We start from the raw sequence: 22,169 nt of genomic DNA on the forward strand, positions 1-22,169 counted from the left end.
TTATATTATTTTAATAAGTATAAGCATTATACTTAAGCTCTCCGTAGATTTTATAGCGTTATAAGCGCGTTTTAAACATCCTCGTATAACTACTCCTCCTTCGCGATTCGTTTTATAACTATATATTAACATCCTTTTAAAATTATAAGTCTTCTTTAACTTATATACGAAATAATCCTTTATTTTATAGCCGTTTTTTTTTTCGTACGGCGGCGCGCCGGCTAAGCATTTTATTTACCTCTTATAATATAGTTACTTTATTTTTTAAAAAAGCGAGCCGGTATATAACCTACGTTATACCTTTCGTAATTTAATTAAGTTTAATAAAAATTAATATCGAGGAGTTATTTTAATATTACGTAATTCGATCTCTTATATATTTAATTTAAAACTAAATTTTAATTAAATTATATAAAGTCTTTAATTTTTAAAGTATAAATAAATTAAAAAAGGTCGCTAAAGGCGTTAATGTATATAATTTTATATTTAATTATAAAATAATATATTCTAGATCGTACGATATAAATCTTACCTTTTAAAAACCTCTTTAAATATTTAAAACGGTGAAAATCGCTTAAAACGCTTCTAAGAACGCTAGTAAAAAGTCCTCCTTTAAGATATAAATAAGATACGCCCGTATAAAACGCTCGATTTCTTCCTCGTATAATCTTTTTAACGTATAAAAATAGCCGATATTAAAAAGTTAAAGCTTATATAATAAAGAAGAAAATATATAAAGTATAATAATCGAATTCTTTTTATAATAAAGCTCGAAAGTTATTAAATAATAACTCTTATAATCGTTAAAAATTAATCAGTAATAAATATTTTTTATATAAAACTTTATATACTTATTAAAATATCGAATCTAATCCTCGCTTTTTTCGTTTATAATTTAGCCGTTTTTAATAATTATAATTATTTAATCCTTTAATAATAAGCTGTTTTTATATATAAAAAAGAGGTACGTTTTCTCGGTAAATATAATATATAAAAAAATAACGTAACCGTATAATTCGACGCTTTAAATAATTATAACCTATTCTCGGTTCTTTTATTAAATTGCCTTAAACTTCTCGTATTAATCGAAAATAGTTATAATTATTTTAAACGAGATTTAGCTTATAAAAAAGCCGGTTTCGTTAAAGTTATAAATATCCTCTTTTAAATCTTATACTTATAAACTATATTTCGTATAAAAGTAAACTACGCGTCGAGATCTTTATAAAGAATTCTTTAATAATTAATTCTTCGATTAAAACGCGTCTAAAGGTTTAATTACTATTATATAAAGTTAAAGGCTTAATTAATACCGACGCGTCCCGCGTTACGTTAATAAAGTAATCGATTTATTATATCTTTAATACTACTTATTTAAGGCGGAAATAATTACGAATTTAAATCGATTATATATTATATAATTAATTACTCTTTAAAATTCGTAAGCTTTTATATTAACGACTATATAGCTCGTTATAAAATACTATCGTAATACTAGTAACGTAAGGTTATATAAGAGATATTATATATTTATATTATAAATTATACGCTTAATTTAAAATCTTTTTAAAGCGTTAATTATATATGTTACGATCGGCGGGTTGGTCCCCCGCGGGGTAGCACTTAAGGCGTAGAATTGGACAGAAATGACCCGAAGAGTCATTTCCGAAGCTTTTGCTTTGTGGCGCAGTGGTTAGTCTACACACTGTAATAATATATTGCTCTCTTTTTATTAACTTATTATTATAAGTAGTAAAAATATAAAAAATAAAATATAAGTTATAAAGAATTATAAAAAAGTATTTAATTAGACCGTGGATTACGTTATATATGTTTATATATCCATGCCCGGCTGAGTTCAACTTTGAGAGACCTGGTTTTGTTCGCTGTGCATAGATTGCCAGCCGGTGCATCATTTGGGACGGCCGTGCAGGAACCTACCTGACCTTTACACAGACATGACAGTAGCTGGTGGCATAAACTTGTGCCTCGCCTTGCCTCGCTTTTGACATACTACATATACTATACTGTGCATGCGGGTATGATCGACCAACGACTATAGACGGGGGCAAATCTTCTGCTGATTCTAGCGATCCATAACATTAATGGTATTAACTTCCCAGTACTCGTATCTCGGAATGTCCAAAGTCTACCACAGGTGGCGTACTGTATTCTGTAGAGGTGCATGCAATCGTCGTGAATTACTAGGAAATGGCATTTCATTCCGTGGAACAGTAAAGTCTCGCCAAGCTTCAGTTCCAGCATTGCCACGATATGTTACTTGAATGCCTAGCCATGTCGCGGAGTCTCGGGTATACCAGTATATATATATTTGTAGTTCTGACTAATAACCAAGCTCTACGGCCAACCACTAAGAGTTGGTATGCGCAGTTAAACAAGTAATACGCAGTCTTCGCCGAGACCGATCTTGTTTTCCGTACTCCACGCGGAGATTTTAATAAGTAACTAGCCCTCGCGTCATTTCTACGCATGTCTATCCTAAAAGTCTCGCACTCTCGCTCTGCTGGTTTGAGGCACCATCTTTGTCGGGATTCTCTTCTCATACCGCCGCAGGGACGTTGATCTCGTATCCGATGAGCACCTCCGTACTTGTGCCCTCCCAGCCCCGCGTGCCCGCGGCCGAGAGCATGAAGCGGCTCGTCTGGTCGATATAGAGGCTGGAGATGACGCCGGCCCTCGGCGGTCCCGGCACGATGAGGAAGGGCGGGGGCGCGCGCCGCGTCGACGCGTCCTGGGACCGCAGGTCGTACAGCCGCAGGATGTCGTGCGAGGCGCAGATTAGGTGGCGGCCGTTGGCCATGGGCCGCAGGCAGCTGACGGGCCCGCTGCCGCCGGGAAACCGGAAGACGCGCTCGGGCTGCCACCCGACGCGGCCGCCGCGGGCTTTCGCGACGCTGAACTCCTCGACAGTGCCGTTGCGGCGACCGACGTAGATCCAGTTGCCGTCGTTGGACCAGCAGGCGCCCATGCACCAGGGCGGCACGCCGACGCGGTTGCCGATGCGCGCGATGGGGTTGGGGACGCGGCGGTCCCAGATGCGGAGGGTGCCGTCCATCGAGGCCGACAGGAAGGTCGAGTCCGACGTCTGCGAGGTGTTGTAGTGGGTCGGCGGCGGCTCGGCGAAGAGCATCGAGGGAGACTCGGGCGCAGGCTCGAAAAGGGCCGAAGGCGTCCCGGGCGCATCAGCGTCCGGTTGCGTCGGCTCTGGCTGGGTGGATGCATCCTCCGTAATGGGTTGCGATGGCAACGGTGGTTGCAAGGTACTATCAAAGCTTCCGTTCAGCGTAGTACCGTCATCCTGTTGTGTAGGCTCTGTAGTTGTTGTTCCGAGTTCGTGGCTACTGTCTTGAATAGCAGTGTTGTGGGAATCGTCATTGTTCATCCCATCAAAACTGGGGAATAACATATCGAACTCGGGCATAGCTGTATTCTCTTGAGCCGCCTCCATGTTTTCTTGTGCAGAATCCTGCATCATGGCTCTCGAGAACTCATTATCATCGTCGCCCCCCAAAGTTGTCCCCAAACAGGTCTGAGCCTGCTGCAGGACTGCCAAACAGGCTGTCGTGTGCTGGGCTCCCCTGTGCATCCATACCACCATTCATATCTCCAACAGCCCCATTGTTGTCTGTAGCGAAAGTATTGTTCATGTCCCCATTCACAGCACTTGTGGCCGCGTTGTCCACGCCGTCCAGAGAAAAGTCAAAATCGTCGCCTTTGGCAGGAGCATCGTTGTTGCTGAAAAAGGTGTCGCTGATGTCTTCTTCGCTGGCTTCCGGCGGTACGGGGCAACCTTCCCATGGGCCTCGTCTCAATGGCTGATACCTGTCCTCCGCTGCCATCAAATGTGCGCTTGACGTTGCCCGTATTGAGATCCCAGTCAAATATGTTCTTGTCCCAGCTGCCGCTGAGGACGCTCTTCTCGTCCGCCGCCAGTGTCAGCACGCTGACGGCGTTGCTATGTTTCTGCAGGCATGTAATTCGTTTCCCTTCATCGTGGCGCACACTCTGCAGATTTATACCGCCACTCTCCAGACCCGAGAGCAGCCATAATGCCTCCGAGTGTACGGCTAGAGAATAGACTGGACTCAGAATGAGATCTTCTGTTCGCATAGATGGCGAGTGCGGCTCTGCATTCTCCCAATAAGACATCAGAATGCCAGCTTTCGTCACCGAGTCAACGAAAGGATGCCTCTGCGCCACGGTTAGTTGCTGTTTCCCATTTATGGTGCCAGGTCCGTCGTATTTTCTGATATATCCATCAGTACCGCCCGTCATCCAGTACCTCAGATCTGGCGTGACCGACAACGCATTGATACTGGTCGACATGGGTGCAGCCATCGTGGGGACTATATCGTAGGTTCTTGCATTCAACACCTCTGGCCGGACCATGGGCGCCCACTTGGGGGTGGTCAAAGACGAAGGTCCTGGCGTCGCAGATGTCCGCTTGATGGTGGGCTGCGACAGTGTCCCTTGGCCGTCGGGCTGGGGGCTGTGGCTGCCACGGTTGTCGGCGTTGCCGTTGACATGTTGATGATCCTGAGTATTATTATTATTATCCTCCTCCTCATCGTCGTCGTGATCATCGTCGTCGTCATCGTCATCGTCGTCATTGTCGTTTTCGTTCTCGTCTTCGTCGTGATCCCGCTCGGCCTGCTGGTCTTGCTGGTTGCTCTGCTCAGCTTCTTCGGCATCGGCCATCAGCTCGTCCTCTGGCTCGGACGAGCTGGCATTAGAATCGCGATCAAAGTCGTCCATTGCGACTGGGTCCGCGACGTAGCACAAAGCAACCTCCTAGGAAGTATGTTGAACAAGTTGGAGTTGCTGGTTATGCCAAGGACAGGGCCGGCTTTGGTTGGATTGCGTTGGAAATTGGAAAGGGGGATCGGGACACGCCGGTCGCCTATATGAATATTCGCAAGCGGCGAGTATATGTTCACGTCGCTACGAGTTGAGGCTGCAAGGACATGATTTCATTCTGTTGGTGCTTGGGCCGGCCCAGGGCAAGAGGTTGGTAACCAAGAACAGTAACAAAAGCTAGTATTTCACTGTCGCAGAAGACTATTTGCAGCAATGGGTAGCCGATATTGCCAAGCTTGAGATTCAATGGGCGAGTAAATTGAGTTGTCGACTTGGTGAGAAGCTCTCTTTGACAGACGCGAGAGCGGTTCGCGACAATGGAGCAATTGCGATAAGGTTGGAGCTGAAGGTCTGGGCAGTGATGTTTCACTGCGCTGTTTCGCAAGCCCCATCTTTGGCCTGCACAGCGCATGTGGCTGAAGTTGGACGAGCTCCAGATGCGGCTCCAATAAGCAACTCGCCTTATCCAAACCCCTGGAGGTAATGGCACATATGTTTCTTCCCTCCCAGCATAGCGATATATTTGAGGACATTCAAACAATGATCAAGATAGAGCCTTTTCCAAGGGGCAATACGAATGCACAGGTCTCATCGGCTTTCTGTCAACGATGATACTGTAATGCCCTCCAAATGGGGCCAGGGGATCTGATTCGTCGGATGCGGGCGCTATCTGTCAATTTCGTACCTGACGGATGTAACCAAACAGCCTGGACACCTTATTGAAGATTGAAGAAGCCAATTTACTGGAATAGAGATCCGACTTGTCGTCACAACATTTGATAAATTGGCGGTGAGAATGGCACCATCAGATAGATTTGTCACTGCTACATCCGAGCTTAAGCTGAAAGTGCTGTTACTCCGTGCCATAGCGATATCGGCCACGAATAATATGACAGCACCTCCATTCTTCAGGTGTCGGCTATAGTTACCTATGTATGTCAAGACATCTGATGAGTCGATACTGGAGACTATAGGTGCCCTAAAGTACTGCGCGTAGATCAGGACAAGCAGTTGTTACATATGAGTTACGTGACAAAGCCGCCAGCCGTGAGGTGTACGTGCATGGTAATATCGATTAGGGAATGGCTAACTGGGTTAGGTTAGTTGACTTGAGGGTTTTGTTCCTGACCAGGAGATAACCACGATATTTGCTTGCAACTAGATGAGTCTTTTGACTCAGTCTCAGTCTCAGCAACTAATATACTCTGTAACGGGATTCCAGAGGTTTGAGCTGAAGGATATAAGTCATCTATCAGATCATACGTACTTACGCATCAAAGTTGAGGTCAACCAGACACGGTGGAAACCCTCCACGGACAGAAGGCCGTAAAGAGAACCACTATTGCATCATGTTACTGGAGACTCTCGTGCTGTCTGCCCCACTAACCCCTCCATTTCTTTCTCCCCCTTCATAAATTCACGCGTCCGCCCCGCGGGGTAGGGATTTTTCCCTTTTGGTGGTTCACTCTTGCTCGCCTTGCGACTCTAGTCCGACGATATCGTGTACGCTACCTCCGTCGAAAACATATCGTTGTATCTCTTTTTGCCCGAACCTGCTCCTGTATACATCCCACCATGTCTGAAGCTGGGAAAATCACTATCATGTAAGCCTGTCCGCGAACCTATGCTACCTCGTGTCTTTGTGCGCCACGAGTTGGACCTGCACTCTCGCTCAGGGGGTCGCGTTGGCTGCGATCCAGGACTACCATATCATAATCTAGATGTAGCTGGAAATATAATACAATTGCTAATTCAATCATCTTGCAGTCTCGGCTCCCAATGGGGTAAGCGTGTCCTCCGTTTCACTTCCTCGAGCTATATCGTGATGCGCGCTTCAACAAACCTTCTATAATCCCACCGACATATCGCGATCTATTCTAAGGCAATGGACCCATCACGTCCTGCTGCCTCGCGACAGATTGGACGCCTTCAGGAGCATCTTCGCATCTGGAAACATGGCGCAAGACGAATTGAAGTCCCGGACTCGTACTCAGCTTGCAACATCAGGGTCGCGTAACGCATATAACCGACCACCTTGATATACCTGCGACCAATTTCTTTTTTCGATGTTGGAATTGCTGACGTATGCAACTTGCAGGCGACGAGGGAAAGGGCAAGCTCACCGACATCCTCTGCCCTAAAGCCGAGATATGTGCTCGTGCCGCTGTAAGTTGCTCTGCATGACCCTTTATATATCAATACATCGGCACTGTTGCTAATGTGATCAAACAAAGGGCGGCCACAACGCGTAAGCCATATGAACCCCTTTCCCATGACCTCGAAGCGAAAACATTGGGTCAATTGGCCGTGCAAGGTTGCGACGCATCGGGCAGTTGGCTTGAGTGTAGACTGAGAACACATCCAAAAGTATACTCGAATAATTCTGACTAGGCTTTTGGGATTGCAGTGGACACTCCATCGTGTGAGTTCTCGAAACCAATACTTGCTTCCCGACAGACTGAAACTAACTCCCTGTCTCCGTAGCGCGAACGGTGTCTCGTACAGGTAAACCAAACCTCTGGGAGGCAGTCGCACCCCTTTTGCGTGCGCCATTAGGGGTGCGTACCGGCCTGAGTCAACCACACCCCTTATCTTGCGATATGCTGACGCCTGATACCAGTTTCCATCTTCTCCGTGTGTACTCTCCACAGGCGTCTACGGCCGTTTCGCGTTTGGGTCTTCTAACATATTGACGTAGCATCGGGACTGATCAACCCCAACTGCCTAAACTTCATCGGTAAGCAAGGCCACACTCCGCCCGACAATATCAGTACTAACTTCAACAGGCACAAGTGTCGTCTTCCACGTGTAAGCATATCGGATGCATTCCAATTAGTAATTTGGTACTCAAGCTGAGCCTAATGCGAACTACGCAGACCCTCTTTCTTCAAGGAGCTGAAGGAGCTGGAAGCCAAAGGCCTCACCGGTGTCCGTGATCGCATCAAAGTCAGCGATCGCGCCCAGGTCAACCTTGACCTCCACGCCGCTGTTGATGGACTCGAAGAAGTCGAGGTACACAAGTTTGAGACCCAGTATGCATGTTTCTGAAACTGACCGATTTTGCAGCTCGGAACTCGTGCCATCGGTACCACTGGTCGTGGCATGTAAGTATTTTACTTTAGTGACATCTCCTGAGATCCTTTTACTGACGTACCCTCTCATAGTGGTCCCTCGTATGCGACCAAGGCCTCGCGCAGCGGTATTCGTGTACATGACATCCTCGATGAAGAGAAGTTCAACCGCATGATCCGCCAGCTTGCCAGCGGCTACAAGAAGCGCTATGGCGTATGTTCCAAACCTCCATGTCCCCCCTGCATCCTTTGCAATACACCCACCGGTGGGCGTGTATTTGGGCAGTCTTGTCGCTAACCAATCGCTTATGTTATACAGGATCTCCTCAAATACGATGTCGAGGAGGAAATCTCAAGATTCAACGAGTACCGCAAAGACTTGTACGCTTCCATACCTGGACTGTGTAATCAAGTCACCAATTTCTAATGGTTGTAATAGGAAAAAATACATGGTTGATGGCATAAAGTTCATGAACGACGTTGTGAAGGCCAACAAGAACATCCTTATTGAGGGTAAGCACATCTAGACCTTTGCTCACGCCGAAGAATCCCCCGTGGATACTTGCTGCAACCTCCCGTTCACAAAACTCGTGACTAACTTCTTCCAGGTGCCAATGCCCGTAAATACCGCCTGAGTCTCCGGTGGATAATTCCCACTAATCGCGACTTCCAGTGATGCTCGATCTTGACTACGGGTCCTATCCCTATGTAAGTCATTGCATAAACCATGGTCATTTCGATCTGTGATTGACTGTTTTGCAGGTTACCAGCAGCAATGCTGGGCTCGGAGGTGTCATTACCGGTTTAGCACTGAACGTTAGTTTACCAAACGCCTTGATTTGGTGCATCATAACTGAACATCTTCTAGCCCTTCAAGATCACCGAGGTCGTTGGTGTCGTGAAAGCGTACACGGTATGTCCCGCCACACGGGTCCCCCCTTCCACCCAGTATCAGCTTTATTGACCCATTACATAGACACGTGTTGGAGGTGGCCCCTTCCCGACCGAGGACACTGGTGAGTATTCCAGTACCTTCCATCACCTCAGTCACCGACTTCAATCAACTATCTTGTCGGAACTGCCCTCTGCTGCTGGGCAACTCCGATCGCTCTTCCATCAGCAGGAATTAGTCGCTGACTCATCTGCGCTACACAGGCGAGGCCGGCACAAAACTGCAAGAGATTGGCCGTGAATGGTAAGTCCCGAAACGTTCCCTCGGCGATATCTTTGTATTATTCTAAGTGCTAATTTGGATGGAACAGGGGTGTCAGCACTGGTAAGCAGAGTCTTCGACCGGCACGCATCAGCATAGTGGGTTCTAACTCGAAGCAGGCCGAAAGCGCCGTTGTGGTTGGTTGGACTTGGTCGTTGGTACGTGGCCCCTTTCCCCAACAACATTGTGAGAGACTAATATTGGCCGGCAGTGAAATACTCAACATCGGTGTAAGTCTTTGAGTAGCCTCACTCGAAGTCCCAGTTATTACTGTCAGCTGAATCTCAATCGTCACAGCAACCACTACACGTCTCTGAACCTCACCAAGGTATGTTTCAACAGGACCAGGAAAACCCCTGACATCCAAACTTACATGATACAGCTCGATTGCCTCGATACCTTCGAAGAGATCAGGGTTGCCGTCGGCTACCGTGACCCCAAGACAGGCGAGGTGAGTACTCTTTGGCATCCATGGACGACGAAAGCCGGCCGTACTGACGAACGTTCCCAGGAGTTGGATTCATTCCCCGCCAGCCTTGAGTTCCTTGAGCAGGTCGAGGTTATCTACAAGACCTTCAAGGGATGGCAGAAGCCCACCACCAACGTCAAGACCTTCGAGGACTTGCCCCAGAAGGCCCGTGAATACATTGAGGTAAGCAATACGCATCATCCAGGATGCATACGGCCGTGAAGGGCGGCGTCGGCTAACATAACTTGCTATCAGTTCATTGAGGGTTTCGTCGGCGTCAAGGTCAAGTGGATCGGCACTGGTCCCGACCGCGAGGCCATGATCGTCCGGGGATCATAAGCGTTTTAGCCCTTCAAGGCTGCAATCTGGACTCAACCCCCATAGCTCTTTCGCAGCAACATCACTACACCACCCTCGCTGGTGTGGTGGCGTGGTGAAAAGGGGTGATGACTATGCCAGCACACACAGACGCCATGGTTCAACCGCATCGAGTGATATCGAGCTTAACCTGGTGGCCTACTTTCGTCGTCATCGTATAGATTAAACCCGTACCAAAAAGTCGCTAGAACGTTGCTTCGCACAATACATGAATATACACATCATGAACTTCTCATGGTCCATTAAGCTTCTCGTTGCTGTTATCATGTGGTGACACCATTGTAAGTAATTATCAGTTCTCCTGCCTCATTTAACCCAATATATACCCAGCCAAATCCGTTACGTGTCTCAAAGAAGTCGAGCTTCCGGGAACTGGTGATACAGACTGCTTGCAGCGAAAGCATGGCTCTGGATCGAAGCTCAGATCGGACCCATTCAATGGGTTTGTGTGGCTCAGGGACAGGAAGTCGCTCTTGGATTCCGCGTTCGTCATTACAGTCCTGAAAGCCTCTGGGGTCATTTACGACCCCGAAGCGGATTCCTACCTTTCCCGGAGATATACAGGTTTTCACGCGATGATATAAAATTTTCCTTGTTCATTGTGTTCCTCATTGCTATTATGAGCTACTGTATCTCGTTGCTGGTATTACAATCGCATGAGAACCGTTGAAGAAGGCGATCCAGATGTCCAAATCCTTCACTCGTCATGCGGACTGTTTGCAGCGAATGTGTTGCTGATATGAACCAGACCTAGATCGGGTCCAGTCGATCAACGCGTATGGTTCAGGAACAGTAAGAAGCGCCGTGCCACGGGATTTAGTGACGTTGCGGTTTGTGAATCTACTACCATTATCCACGACCACAAAATGGAACTCTGCTCCTTCCCGAAGATGTACGCGAGCTGTCGTCAACCATGCATCTTGGATCTCGTCATTAAGATCCAATCCCGGCGAGCTTTCGTTTCGAAACTCGGCACTGGACGAATCGCCCTTGACCTTGTATTCCAATTTTGATGTGGCAAGAGTGGGCCACAAGATTGACATACATTTGAGCTCAGGCATACGTTCTGCGGCACGTGCAAAGGCGAGACAGTATGGGTTGACTTGCTCGGGTATCGGAATGATCCTGTAGGTTACCGGGTCGGAGCGGTCGAGGTGCGGATCCGACGAATCGAAGTCGAAGAGCCAGCGTCCCTGTGGCGTTTGAGCTCCAGGAGCCACGTAAAGATGGCGCAAGCGTAGCCAATGTTCCTCCTCGTGGTCTTGATTCGGGTGCGTGTCATGGAAGAACTCGATTCCAATCACCGTGATCAATGATAGATGCTCGAGCTGCTTCGAGAATTTTCTTAGGGCCAGGCTGAATGAATCCAGAATTCCTTGTGGGCAGAGGGGAGAGTAACCTCCAATTTCTTCGCCAACTCTGAACATATCCCCATACTCGAGACTAAGTTTCCGGACAGAATTAGGTAGCATAGAGAGTCCGATAGCGATCTGATAGCCATCCTCGAGGATCCAATCGATATTCTTCAAGTTTGGAAATCGGCTGGCGATCTTGCAACAAGTTTTGGGGGTGAAGCTCAAATTGTTCCAAGGCACATACTTGCAGTTGAATCTCGTGATAGAGAAGACCTCTGGAAGCAAAGGACTTACATCCTCCGGGATTGAGACGAACGTGTATGGACTTTCTTCGGAAAACGGATCCGGGAACTCGTCGTCCACGCGCCACTGAGAAGCAAGGCCAAGGTCCAGCTTGACACCCTGAGGCAGGGATTACCAGTTGTTGATGTGCTTCAGTAGGTCAACGATAGCTTTGGAGAAGACCTGGTTGTTTTGCCCTCTTGCCACAAGGCGGTCCGGACCATTGAGTTGTTTGAAGGGCACCCGGGCGGTGAATTGGATGCAGCGGATGTAGGACTGTCTCTTGGGGTTGACGATTCCCTGTGTGTCAACTTCCTGAAAGCGTTTCTGGTTCAGGCGGCAAAGGAAATGCGTTCGACATATTCTTGCCACTCTCGAGACACGGCGGCATATGCACGAGCCATCTTTGCCGACGAAGAAGCGGCAATGGCTAGGTGCACAATCGGCTCCTTGATCTCAGGAGGAAGTCGATCCATGGTTCAATGATATCACAGCCAGACAACTCATCATATGCAGATTAGTGGTTTGTAGGTGGCAGTCGGGTGAATGGTGGGCGTTTGAGCAGTGGTGGATGTGGTGGATGTTTCGCGGGGATCTCCTTCGAGGAAAAAATACTAACTTGAGGAAGGAGAAGCTGTTAGGGCGTTGCAAAACCGTACAGGTTTTGTGATGGAAGGCTTTGTATGTAGTAATATCCTAATTGGATCGATGTTTAGACTGGTCGTGTTGACCCTTCCGTCACAACATATGCTAATAAGTGTACTTGTCTGGTGCTGGTCGACAGCTTGTATAAACATATGCGGATGCTCTTTCCGCTCTTTAATAAAACCGTCGTTGCCCAGAGAAGTCACCAATATCTTTACTTAATTCATCAGCACCATCAATCGGACCAGGCGTGTCTTGTTTCCCAATCACTTGCTTTTCCAAAACTCTTACCAAAACAATCTCGAGCCTCCATTCTTTGGATTTAATATATCATCACACAAGCCCATATCATATCTACTGGCACAAACCTCGGTAGCCACCGCATCCTCATCATCTCCGATCATGGACCATTTCCCATTCAAGACTTTAAAACAAATCATTCAACTTGCCTTCGAAACCCAGCCATATAGGGCCAACCTTTCACAGTATGCCACGGTATCGCGAAAGTGGCAGATACATGTTGAGTTCATCACTTTCGAGACGATCTACCTGGACACAAGCCGCCTCTCCGAAGTCGAGAAAGTAATGACGCCTTTGAGACAACCCTATGTTAGGCAAACCAAGTTTACGATGCTGCCGCCGGAATCGGGAAGCCTAGACTCGCCTTCCCTGATCAACTGCCCCCTATAAACGACTATCTCAATGATCTCAATGCTATTTTTCCTTCGGTCGAACCAGAGCAGCACGACATCAACAATGGGGACTTCTCTGATCAAGTGGCCCGTCTATTCGACTATCTTCACGGATGGCATCCTCTAGACCCAAAGATCAAGCTGTCCCTTAGGTTACCCTTAGCCCGAATCACTGGCACTGATACATGGCGAACAAATCATCATTACAGCAGACCTGAGGCATTCATCAGCCTGCGACCAGACGTGTTCCGTCAGCTTCCAAGACTCCATTTCATCGTGGGGTTCAGCTATGCTCACACAATCACACTTGGACTATCAAGTGGACTATGGCTTCACCCTAAGGCATGCTGCGAAATAGCGAGCCGGTTCCCCAGCTTAGAAAGCATAGACTGGCATCTGGAAGAACTAGTCTGTGGCGATAATGCGTTGGAGGTCCAGATACGTAACGACTTCGCTGCCGCGTTGAATCTGGTACCTGCATCCGTATGGAAGCTCGCCTTGAAGTATGACTACTACCAAGCCCAAAGAGGGATCCTTGCCACCCCTGGACGCTGCCCACCAGGGAACCTTGACCCCCTCAGCGTGGCCTTGCGACGACTCTCAAAGCAACTGGAGGAGGTGACACTGGAGATGGTCATTGGTCCCGAGTTCTTCCCCGGCCCCCCCTTGAGTCTTTAGGAGGCATCCTGGCCGCGAACGCGTCAAGTCAGCGTCTCTGCGGGAGGTCGAACGCCCCAAGGAAACATCCTTTTCGAAATCCAACAACCCGTCCGCCGTCTGGTCGACCAATACTATATCGCTTCTGGGCGGGCTGCGGCGGCTGGTATGCCAAATCTCAGTTGCCTGAACATAGACTGGAAGAAATCGATCGAAATAACTTGCTCCTATACAGTCAGAAACGACCCCTCCGTCGCCCATTGTTATATCACTCACTTACCGACCATGGAACTGCCGGGACATATCGAGGAGATATGGTGGACGGCAGCAAAGGAATACCTTGGGGAGGGGGCAAGACTGGTTTTTGAACTCACCGGACTGCATTGGAAGGGCGGGTACATCCTCAGTGCTGACGAGGGGTCCAATGTTCTTATGCGATCCGGTAAGTGGTTTCGGCAGGTCTGACGGAGACTCTAGACGTCATTACGGCAGTTCCAATACTCAAGTACATAGTACCATGATTACACGTAAACCATTTCCACATCCAATTAGCCTAGAAGATTGTCGCTTGAAGCGTCGCCGCCGGGTATGGCCTTGCATTTATGCCGGAGTGTCGCGAGATTAGCCAGCCCTGATCGAATCAACTACATTTGCCTCGCTAAGCCTAAACCAGGAACGTCTTGTCCAAGCAGGGAGGGCTATCACTCATTTGCGACGAGCGATGAGGTTCATACGGCACAATTGATGCAGATCAACTTCATACACAGGAAACAGAACAGACTGTAAATTACAACTTTCTTGTCGGAAGAGACTGACATGATACGGTGTTGCTACGCTACGCTCCGCTATAACTTTGAGTAATCATTGAACCCACATGTAACGTAATTCATTAGGTGCCAAATTAAATGCGAGGCCCCATCAGTTGAGTCTCCCTGAGGTGCTCCCGCCACGAAGCCACCGGATCAAAGCCGCTCCCGGCCGCCGCAGCCGCGAGCGAGCCAGCCTCAAAGCCGCCATTCTTCTTCACGCCGTACAGGTACGGCTTCTCGTCGGCGTAGCAAGCCGTCTCCTGGTCCTCGGGCAGGGTGCCGTCCAGGATGTACGCCTTCATGCGGGCGTCGGTGCAGGCCGAGCGGTCGCGGCCCGACGAATGACCGAATCCGTGGTGGACGATCAGCCTTGCATTATCCGCCATCTCCGCGAGGAGCCGGCGCCCGTTGCGCAGCGGCGTCGCCGGGTCGTAGGTCTCGGCCACCAGCAGCACCGGGTTCTTCAGCGTGTGGTTCAGGTCGCCGCGGTAGACCTCGGCGGGCTTGGGCCAGTAGGTGGTGTAGTGGTGGCAGGCAAAGACGAAAAACCGCGAGTCGCCTGAGATCCAAGAAAGCTTGGTCATTATTTCCCACTTTTCTTCCCACCATTCCAAGCCCCAATCTTTGTCGTCGTACGCGTCGGAGCAGACGACCATTAGCGTGAGCTCCAAGGAGGAAGGCTTCTTGCTCGACGCCGTACATGGCAGGGTCGGGTCGTACTGCCAGATAGCCGCCTCGAGGAACTCCCCCGCGAGGGTGGTATTGCCGTGTCCCAGCTCGTACAGCATCTGAGCAAGGGCCTTCCAGCTATGGGGATTGTAAAGACTCTGGTAGATGGCGCCCACAACCTCCGAGTACATCACCAGTGAAGCGCCACTCTTCACCGTGTAAGCCGGTAGCGGGTGAGAAACTAGATCGCCGATGACCCCCCGCACCCAAACGTCAAGCTCAAGAAGCGAGAGGCTTTTGCCATCTACGTCCTTGGCAAGGGCGCAATGCTCCGGCCCGGCTTTGAGACACTCGCCCAGGAAGCCGTCATGCCAAGCATCGGTGACATTATCGAGAGAAGTCCACCCGAACCCCCCGGCCTTTCGGTGATCTGAAGACGAGCTCGGTGCCATCGAGGATCAGCCGACCGACGCTGTTGGGAAACATGTTGGCGTACGTTTGTCCGATGCCCGTGCCGTAGCTGACCATGAAGCCCGTCAGCTCCTCCTCGCCCAGGGCCTTGCGGATCTCCTCGACGTCGCGGGCCACGAAGGCCGTGCTGACGAAGCGGCCCAGGTCGCCCTGGCGCTCCCAACAGGACCGCAAGGTCGCGTTGTTGTAGGCGTTCATCAGGTCCAGCTGCATCTTGTTCGAGTCCACGGCGGCGCGGTACTTTTGCGTCGCCAGCGTCCAGCGGTCCCGGTCGGCGTCGTGCGGGAAGCACGCCACCGCGGGCTGCGAGGTGTTGACGCCGCGGGGGTCCCAGCCCAGCACGTCGTAGCGGCCGCCGCTGAGCCGCTCCGTGATGTCTTCCGCCGCCCGCCACGTGTATTCGGTGCCGCTACCACCGGGGCCGCCCGGGTTCACAACGATCGTGCGCTCCGTCTTTTTGGTTGTTGAGGAGGCACCAGTATGTTCAGAAAGAACCGAGACCTGGAACTTGGTCACGGCCAGCCTCACGATGCGCGGGTCGGACTTGTTGGTGTAGTCGAGCGGCACATCGAGATAGCCGCACATGTAGATGCCGCGTCCGGCATACGGGTCATTTTGCTCCGTTGAACCTGACGAGGAGGTTCGGTTGCCCCAGTTCCAGTGGTCGGGGTTGGGGTCGAAGAGCTTCGCCCATGACTCGTCAGGGTTAGGGTCCTCGATGGCGGGCGGGAGGCTCGTGCTCGTGCAGGGGATGAAGCGGAAGGAGTCGTCAGGTTGAGGGAAGCGGCCAAAACGCGACGATGATGCGCCACAGTGTGCTGGCTGCCTCGTGGGTGGGAAGAGCTGGTTGGTGCCGGGCAGCGAGGCCAGCGTCGGATAGAAGAGGTAGAGGAGTTCCAGGACGATGATGACCTGCCAGACGTAATTCGGGACCGTGAACCGCTCCCTACTACGTCTTGGCGGTTCCGGCCCCTCTGGCTGGCCCTTCTTGGGTACTAGAGCTGAAGCTTCCTCCATTGTGATCAATTGAGAGCATTGGCGATGGATTGTTGCATGAGACAACAATGGTTGCGTGAAACCATTCTTACAAGATGATCTGATCTCGGCTTCGGATCGGGTTGGTGTACTGTTTCGGCAAGGCGCAGTTGCTGTGCCGCTGTAGCTGACGGGTCGCAGTGACGACAGTGCCCAGTGTGGGGTAATTGATCAGCTAACCCGATGGCTGCCTAGCGGGCTCAGGGGCTGGTGCCTGGTGGAATCCGGTCAGGCGCTTAATCCTAAATAAACGACGCGACGGCAAACTACAAAAACTCGTCATGGAGACTGTTGATACTAGACTGGTATTCCAATATCTACCGTAAAGAGTGGGTGCATCTTGTTCTTGGGTACGACTGGAGAAAATGTAGGATTGGCAAAGTGGTTGCTACCAGCTCGCTCGCCAAAGTGGTAGTTACATACCTACTGGTGTACCAGGGAGTTTGGCCAGGGGTCAGGATATAGCAAATAACTACGGAGAAATCGCGACGTCAATGGTGCCTTTCTGGATAAGCTCAATCCCCGTAGCTATCTGCTTCTGATCAATCTCCTGTGGAATACGGGCGAAGATTTTCGGGTTGAAATTCAGGTCGAACTTAACCGACTCGACACTCGACTTGTTCACGGCATATTCGCGAGCTTCTTGTGATACCTGGAATTGGATAACCCGGGTCACTGTGCGCACGTTCGGTTTAGATGTGATAACTCTGGTTGCAATGAAAGAAGGGAAACCTGCCTGCCTGCGTAGTTCCAGTGATAGGTTGCTCATTGTACTTGGTCAGCATGATCCAGTACTGCTGCGTATTAGCGGTTCTCGAGGATGACAACTTGATCCCGTCGCTGATCTTCTTCATGACCTTTTCCAAGCTGTTGAAGACAGAGGCTGGGACAGCATAACCTTCAAGCACCGCAGCCAGGATCTCGGTATGGAATTCCGCTTTATTCACTGCGATATGCTTCGACATATTTTGGGCGAATGTTTTGGCGAGCCTAGGGGTTGTTTCTTCAGTCAGTGACTTGCAACGCGAAAAGCCTACTGTTAATTAGAGGTGTGAAAATAGCTACTCACCATGTCAATTGACGCATCAGATACTCAAAAACATTTGCCCTGTAAGAGCCACGGGCCAGTGAATCCTGCTGTAGCTTGCCTGCATCAATCTGCTGCTGGACCTTGCCCTCAACCTGTGTAGTGGACCAGGCTTGCCATGACTGCACCAAGTCCATCAGCTCCTGCAGTGCCTTCTTGGCATCTCCTTCGAGCTGCAGAGGGAAGTTGATAAAGAAGATGGTTTGGACATCATCTTCTGCCTTCGCTCTCGCGAGAGCTCTGTCGAAGTCAATAGGAGGAAGTCTGGGCTCATACTCCCCCTATGTGGTTCCAGCTTCAACGACGCGGGAAACTCGGTCAAGCTGCAATTTTTCTAGATTGAGATCTGTTTTGGCCGAAGTGATCCCCAAGGCTCATTTCAAGATATGCTACGTGATCCACATCATGTTCATGGTTCTCGCCACTGTCTTTAATGGGATCGGTCATTCCCATACTCTGAGCCATCTTGGTGAAATTTGAGGGACAGAAAGTCGCTGGAATCTACTTTGAGGGTAGGTCTACGGTTTGAAGGACAAGACCAGATGTGATTAAAACCCCAATTCACAGCTGTCTATATATGCACACCAGCATTCAAACAACTAGGCTTCGTAGGTTGATTGTGGCGGCTTTATTAATATTTTGATATTTCTCTCAGGCCACTCATTCAAGACAACAGAGTCTAGAATATGCCATCTCAGCCTCCAACTGAGACCACCATTCAGCTGAGCTCAGCAAGGGATGTATTCACAGCTACTTTCGAGACTTGTGGCTTGGCAAAATCTATGAAGGGCCTCGATAGGCTAACACTAAGTGCACTTACTGAACGTGGCTGCTCAATGCATGAGCTTAGAACCGGCCCTCATAAGCAATTCAGCTACATGAGGTTTGTATTCATGATTCATACGTTCTTACCGACTCACCACTCAGTCTTTGATTCTCCTGTGGTCAATATCAACTTATCACTCCTCACATAGAGGCTGGTATTCCAAAGAAGCATAAGAGCTGCTTGGCTGTCTGCAGCTAGCAGTCATCATGAATTATCACCTCTTACTGACATGCCACTCCATTGACCCTACATGAATACACTCTCAGCGTCTATGCTTGATGGTAAGGAGGCCCCCCAGTGAGACAGAACAAAATATCGTTGGTGCTCCTGTCCGTCTGGCACAGGAGCGTCGAAGTACTACAAGAGACACGTCACGACCAAATGCATCCCATCTTCTCATTATAACCCATGTTTGTCCCATCATAGCCTTAGTGGGCGTACTCTGCTGCTCGAGTCTGAAAGGGGTTGTAATTCAAGCTTTGTCTTTGACTATGATTGATGTGGACATCCTGAGGATACTCCTCGAGCTGTGACAGTCCCGATCAATGTTATATATGATCTGCCCTCCAGTAACACACAACGTGTGGTGATATCCGAAGTTCCCTTTCCCGAATCGTTCTTAATGTTAAGTATTGCTTCAACATTCCTATCAAACCCCCTAGAGGCTTTACAATGTGGTAATCGGGCCCCATGTTAATCACACCTGGAAACTAATTCCCTGGTTTCCTCTTAGATTATCTGTTTGCCTACCAAATACATTCGTGGCCCTGAAACATACGGTGTTGGTCTTTAACATGTTCATCATGTGTATATCAAACCTACATTATCTTGCTATAGACAAATGCACTATTCTACAAAGGCTAAACAACTGCTCGGGGCTGTTAGTTAGGTAGGTATAACACCACCTAATAACATCAGCACTGATAAGACAACATAACGCCTATGTTAGAAGAATGTATAGAGAGTGATTAAACAAGGGGTCCGTTTTCTCCAGCAGCACATATTAAGACTATTAAGAGAACACATAGCCTGTGTTAAGAGAACATTTAGAGAGTGATTAAACAAGTGCTCCGTTTCTCTCCCGGCCGCACCTATATATATGGATGGCTCGTCTAGAGCTTTTCTCGATATCAAAAGTCACCAACAAAGTCCTTTCACTTGAACACACTTCACCAAAAGAAAAGACAAGCAAATACATCATCCTCACTCATCTGCAATCCAGCCAAGATGTGTGTCATCGATAGCAAGCCAGTCTTCTGTCAGAAGTGTAGGCGGATCGGAAAGATCGTTGTCAACGAGATTTCGACATGCACCGAGTGCCCTGAGGAGAATGGCGAGTACAAGCACTTCTTGTGCCCAGAGCTCCAAGAGACTGTCCTCCCTCCGCTTCAGGGCACGTGCGAGATTTGTGACCCCAACCACGGCATTCCGTGGGGTGACTGGAAATAAATCAACAAGTTGCCAAAAACCCCTAGCCTCCGGCTTTGGACAGGTAATGAGGACAACAACGATGATTTGTTGCGAAAAACATATAAGTTATTCGTAACGATGGATGCTTTCAGATAGATAAAGAATATGCTAATAAACAAAAGTCTACAGACCTAATACACTGAAAGGTGAGCCTTTGTAAAAACCATGGAGTGAACATAAAGCATGAAGGGTGAGTGACAGTTCTTTTCAACGAGAACAAAGATGGCTCTGGGTATGATAGCCAAGAAGAAAGCAGGCATTTTTTACTTCCCCATGAGCCGGTGGAAACAATGCATTTACACAATGCGCTGTTTTCCGTCAGCCTCTCCTGTATACAACATACACCGTCAGACACAACCACTCACAAGACAAGATACTAACTTAGACTGATTATTAATTCGCTGCGTGTAGATATAGATCTCGAAACTTATTAATAATGCTTCTCTGCTGGCAAGGGCGGGTAGCATGGGTAAGATTCGAACCCCAGACCTTTCCAATGAGGTTTGGAACTGTGAGGCGGAGTCAAAAAAGAAATTATTTAACTGTTTCACTGCCATCCCACCAGATGTTCCATGGCAATGGATCAATTTATGAAAGTCGCCGATGTCATAGGCCTATAAGAGGCCTCGTAGTACTAATTCTCTCAGCACAAACACGAGAACATCATGGGCGGGATCCAGCCGCGCGCGTACTCGAGCGCAAAGCAGCCCGCGTCCGGGATCCGGTAGCCCTTGGCCTCGCCCTGCGCCAGGTGGTACACCGAGCCCGGCCGGTACACCTCGGCCTCGTACGCGCCCGCCCGGTAGGCCCACTCCTCGCCCGTCAGGATGTGGAAGTAGTCGTCCGCCGTGTGGCGGCCGCTGTGGCCTTCGGTCCCGATGGCGGAGCCGTAGATGATCAGGTACTCAGTGATACCTGTGGGGACTGGTAAGTAAGTACTGGACAGAAAACATAGCAGCGCTGGCTGTGTGTAGGCTTTTGGTGGTTTACTAACTGGCATGAATAATGAACATGGAGCCCATGGCGCCGCCATGGTTGTTGAAAAACCATTCCTGCTTCAGGTTGACATTCTGGGGATACATCTCATGAAGCTCCATCGTGATATAATCAACAATGGCACGCGTGTCGTTCCCATGAGCAGCGATGCCGCGCTTGGCCAGGTCGTGCAGATGGTCCAACTGGAGAATGTAGAACGACTCGAGGTTTCGATCCAGCAAGTAGATTATAGACGACAGAGTCGCGACCAGGATCGCGATATATGTCAGAGGTCGCGTCATGATGTGCGAGTTTGCCTGTTTCGGGTTATCCGGGGACTGGGGGTAAAAGAAGGAGGTTAAAGAAAACGCGCCAACCACAATTAAGGAGCAAAAGGTGAAAGATTGGAGTTATAACACTTCTGGAGCATCTACGGGGCAACTCAAAGGGTAAGCTAAGTGTTTGCCCGGAAAGCGGGAGTGGGCCGTATTGTGTGTTGTGGGTTCCAGGCGGTTAGACAACCGTGTATCGACTTTCAGATGGCACTCACCGCTGAATTGACCCGGCAGAGAGGCAGTCAAATACTTACCCGACTATGGTGGTCGGGGTTCTCATTCGGAGTTATGCCGGTCGAGGGAACCTATCCTCGTTAAAATTCGCTTGGCAGCTGTGCCGCTTGGGTGCATAATGCGCCTCGCTGTCTCGCGAGTGCCTATATGGGCGGAGAGACATAGGAGCAAGCTAGAGCCTTGTTCCGTGCACTAAAAATTGCCTTCATATCGTGGCTGGTTGGGCGATAGAGTGGTTCGTAAGTATGTCTGTATCTGTGTTTAGAATCATATCTGAATACATCCGGAGGCGCAGAATACTAGAATCACCAAAGAACCCCTTTTGGGGGCTTACTCGAAATACAAGAATACCGAAAGGTGGCGGTGGTTAGGATAGGGTTACGAATGCAAATATAACATGTACTATGTCAGTGGCGAACGCGATGGCCATACAAGTGGCTGCATTTAACCGACTCTCTGGACTCTGACTTCCTTCACCTCACATTGTTCCTTGGCGCGTTATAACCAAGTTGATAGTACCAAGTAGGGGTATCTACCAGCATGATAGACCAGTAGTTCATATGGCTAGCATTGACGTTGGGAAGTAATAGAAAGCAAGAGCAATTACGCCTCGCCAAA

General features: G+C 49.2%; 8 protein-coding genes across 8 annotated transcripts; 3 read left to right on the forward strand and 5 right to left on the reverse strand.

Moving 5' to 3' along the window:
* Positions 1 to 2,560: 2,560 nt before the first annotated feature.
* PG994_004831 (uncharacterized protein) lies at positions 2,561 to 4,776 on the reverse strand (the record flags this gene model as incomplete). Its single annotated transcript, XM_066856240.1, has 3 exons — positions 2,561 to 3,567; positions 3,614 to 3,756; positions 3,812 to 4,776. The coding sequence occupies 3 exons, from the start codon at positions 4,774 to 4,776 to the stop codon at positions 2,561 to 2,563; spliced, it is 2,115 nt and encodes a 704-aa protein (XP_066718407.1).
* A 2,187-nt stretch (positions 4,777 to 6,963) lies between these two features.
* On the forward strand, positions 6,964 to 9,970 carry PG994_004832 (uncharacterized protein; the record flags this gene model as incomplete). The annotated part of the gene is made up of 22 exons (XM_066856241.1): positions 6,964 to 7,044; positions 7,270 to 7,300; positions 7,363 to 7,512; positions 7,577 to 7,615; positions 7,665 to 7,686; positions 7,755 to 7,890; positions 7,945 to 7,982; positions 8,043 to 8,163; positions 8,269 to 8,330; positions 8,389 to 8,462; positions 8,558 to 8,569; positions 8,623 to 8,657; positions 8,712 to 8,765; positions 8,818 to 8,862; positions 8,926 to 8,965; positions 9,105 to 9,144; positions 9,212 to 9,225; positions 9,282 to 9,320; positions 9,374 to 9,392; positions 9,460 to 9,490; positions 9,545 to 9,814; positions 9,887 to 9,970. 22 exons carry the CDS (start codon positions 6,964 to 6,966, stop codon positions 9,968 to 9,970), a joined length of 1,437 nt encoding a protein of 478 aa, XP_066718408.1.
* A 743-nt stretch (positions 9,971 to 10,713) lies between these two features.
* PG994_004833 (uncharacterized protein) lies at positions 10,714 to 12,122 on the reverse strand (the record flags this gene model as incomplete). Its single annotated transcript, XM_066856242.1, has 2 exons — positions 10,714 to 11,766; positions 12,030 to 12,122. The coding sequence occupies 2 exons, from the start codon at positions 12,120 to 12,122 to the stop codon at positions 10,714 to 10,716; spliced, it is 1,146 nt and encodes a 381-aa protein (XP_066718409.1).
* Positions 12,123 to 12,693: 571 nt separating this feature from the next.
* PG994_004834 (uncharacterized protein) lies at positions 12,694 to 13,661 on the forward strand (the record flags this gene model as incomplete). Its single annotated transcript, XM_066856243.1, has 2 exons — positions 12,694 to 12,864; positions 12,906 to 13,661. 2 exons carry the CDS (start codon positions 12,694 to 12,696, stop codon positions 13,659 to 13,661), a joined length of 927 nt encoding a protein of 308 aa, XP_066718410.1.
* An 880-nt stretch (positions 13,662 to 14,541) lies between these two features.
* PG994_004835 (uncharacterized protein) lies at positions 14,542 to 16,606 on the reverse strand (the record flags this gene model as incomplete). Its single annotated transcript, XM_066856244.1, is given in 2 exon segments — positions 14,542 to 15,537; positions 15,557 to 16,606. 2 exon segments carry the CDS (start codon positions 16,604 to 16,606, stop codon positions 14,542 to 14,544), a joined length of 2,046 nt encoding a protein of 681 aa, XP_066718411.1.
* A 490-nt stretch (positions 16,607 to 17,096) lies between these two features.
* On the reverse strand, positions 17,097 to 18,176 carry PG994_004836 (uncharacterized protein; the record flags this gene model as incomplete). The annotated part of the gene is made up of 4 exons (XM_066856245.1): positions 17,097 to 17,331; positions 17,357 to 17,614; positions 17,694 to 17,992; positions 18,105 to 18,176. 4 exons carry the CDS (start codon positions 18,174 to 18,176, stop codon positions 17,097 to 17,099), a joined length of 864 nt encoding a protein of 287 aa, XP_066718412.1.
* Positions 18,177 to 19,764: 1,588 nt separating this feature from the next.
* Positions 19,765 to 19,986, forward strand: PG994_004837 (uncharacterized protein; the record flags this gene model as incomplete). Its single annotated transcript, XM_066856246.1, has 1 exon — positions 19,765 to 19,986. The coding sequence occupies one exon, from the start codon at positions 19,765 to 19,767 to the stop codon at positions 19,984 to 19,986; it is 222 nt and encodes a 73-aa protein (XP_066718413.1).
* Positions 19,987 to 20,650: 664 nt separating this feature from the next.
* On the reverse strand, positions 20,651 to 21,320 carry PG994_004838 (ERG2/sigma1 receptor-like protein; the record flags this gene model as incomplete). The annotated part of the gene is made up of 2 exons (XM_066856247.1): positions 20,651 to 20,922; positions 21,002 to 21,320. Coding segments are annotated over 2 exons (591 nt in total), but the record flags the coding sequence as incomplete, so codon positions are not given.
* Between the last annotated feature and the right edge of the window lie 849 nt (positions 21,321 to 22,169).

Source organism: Apiospora phragmitis, assembly GCF_038363925.1.
Source record: "Apiospora phragmitis strain CBS 135458 chromosome Unknown utg000005l:1.0-4161743.0:1.0-4166827.0, whole genome shotgun sequence".
Lineage (NCBI taxonomy): Eukaryota > Fungi > Ascomycota > Sordariomycetes > Amphisphaeriales > Apiosporaceae > Apiospora > Apiospora phragmitis.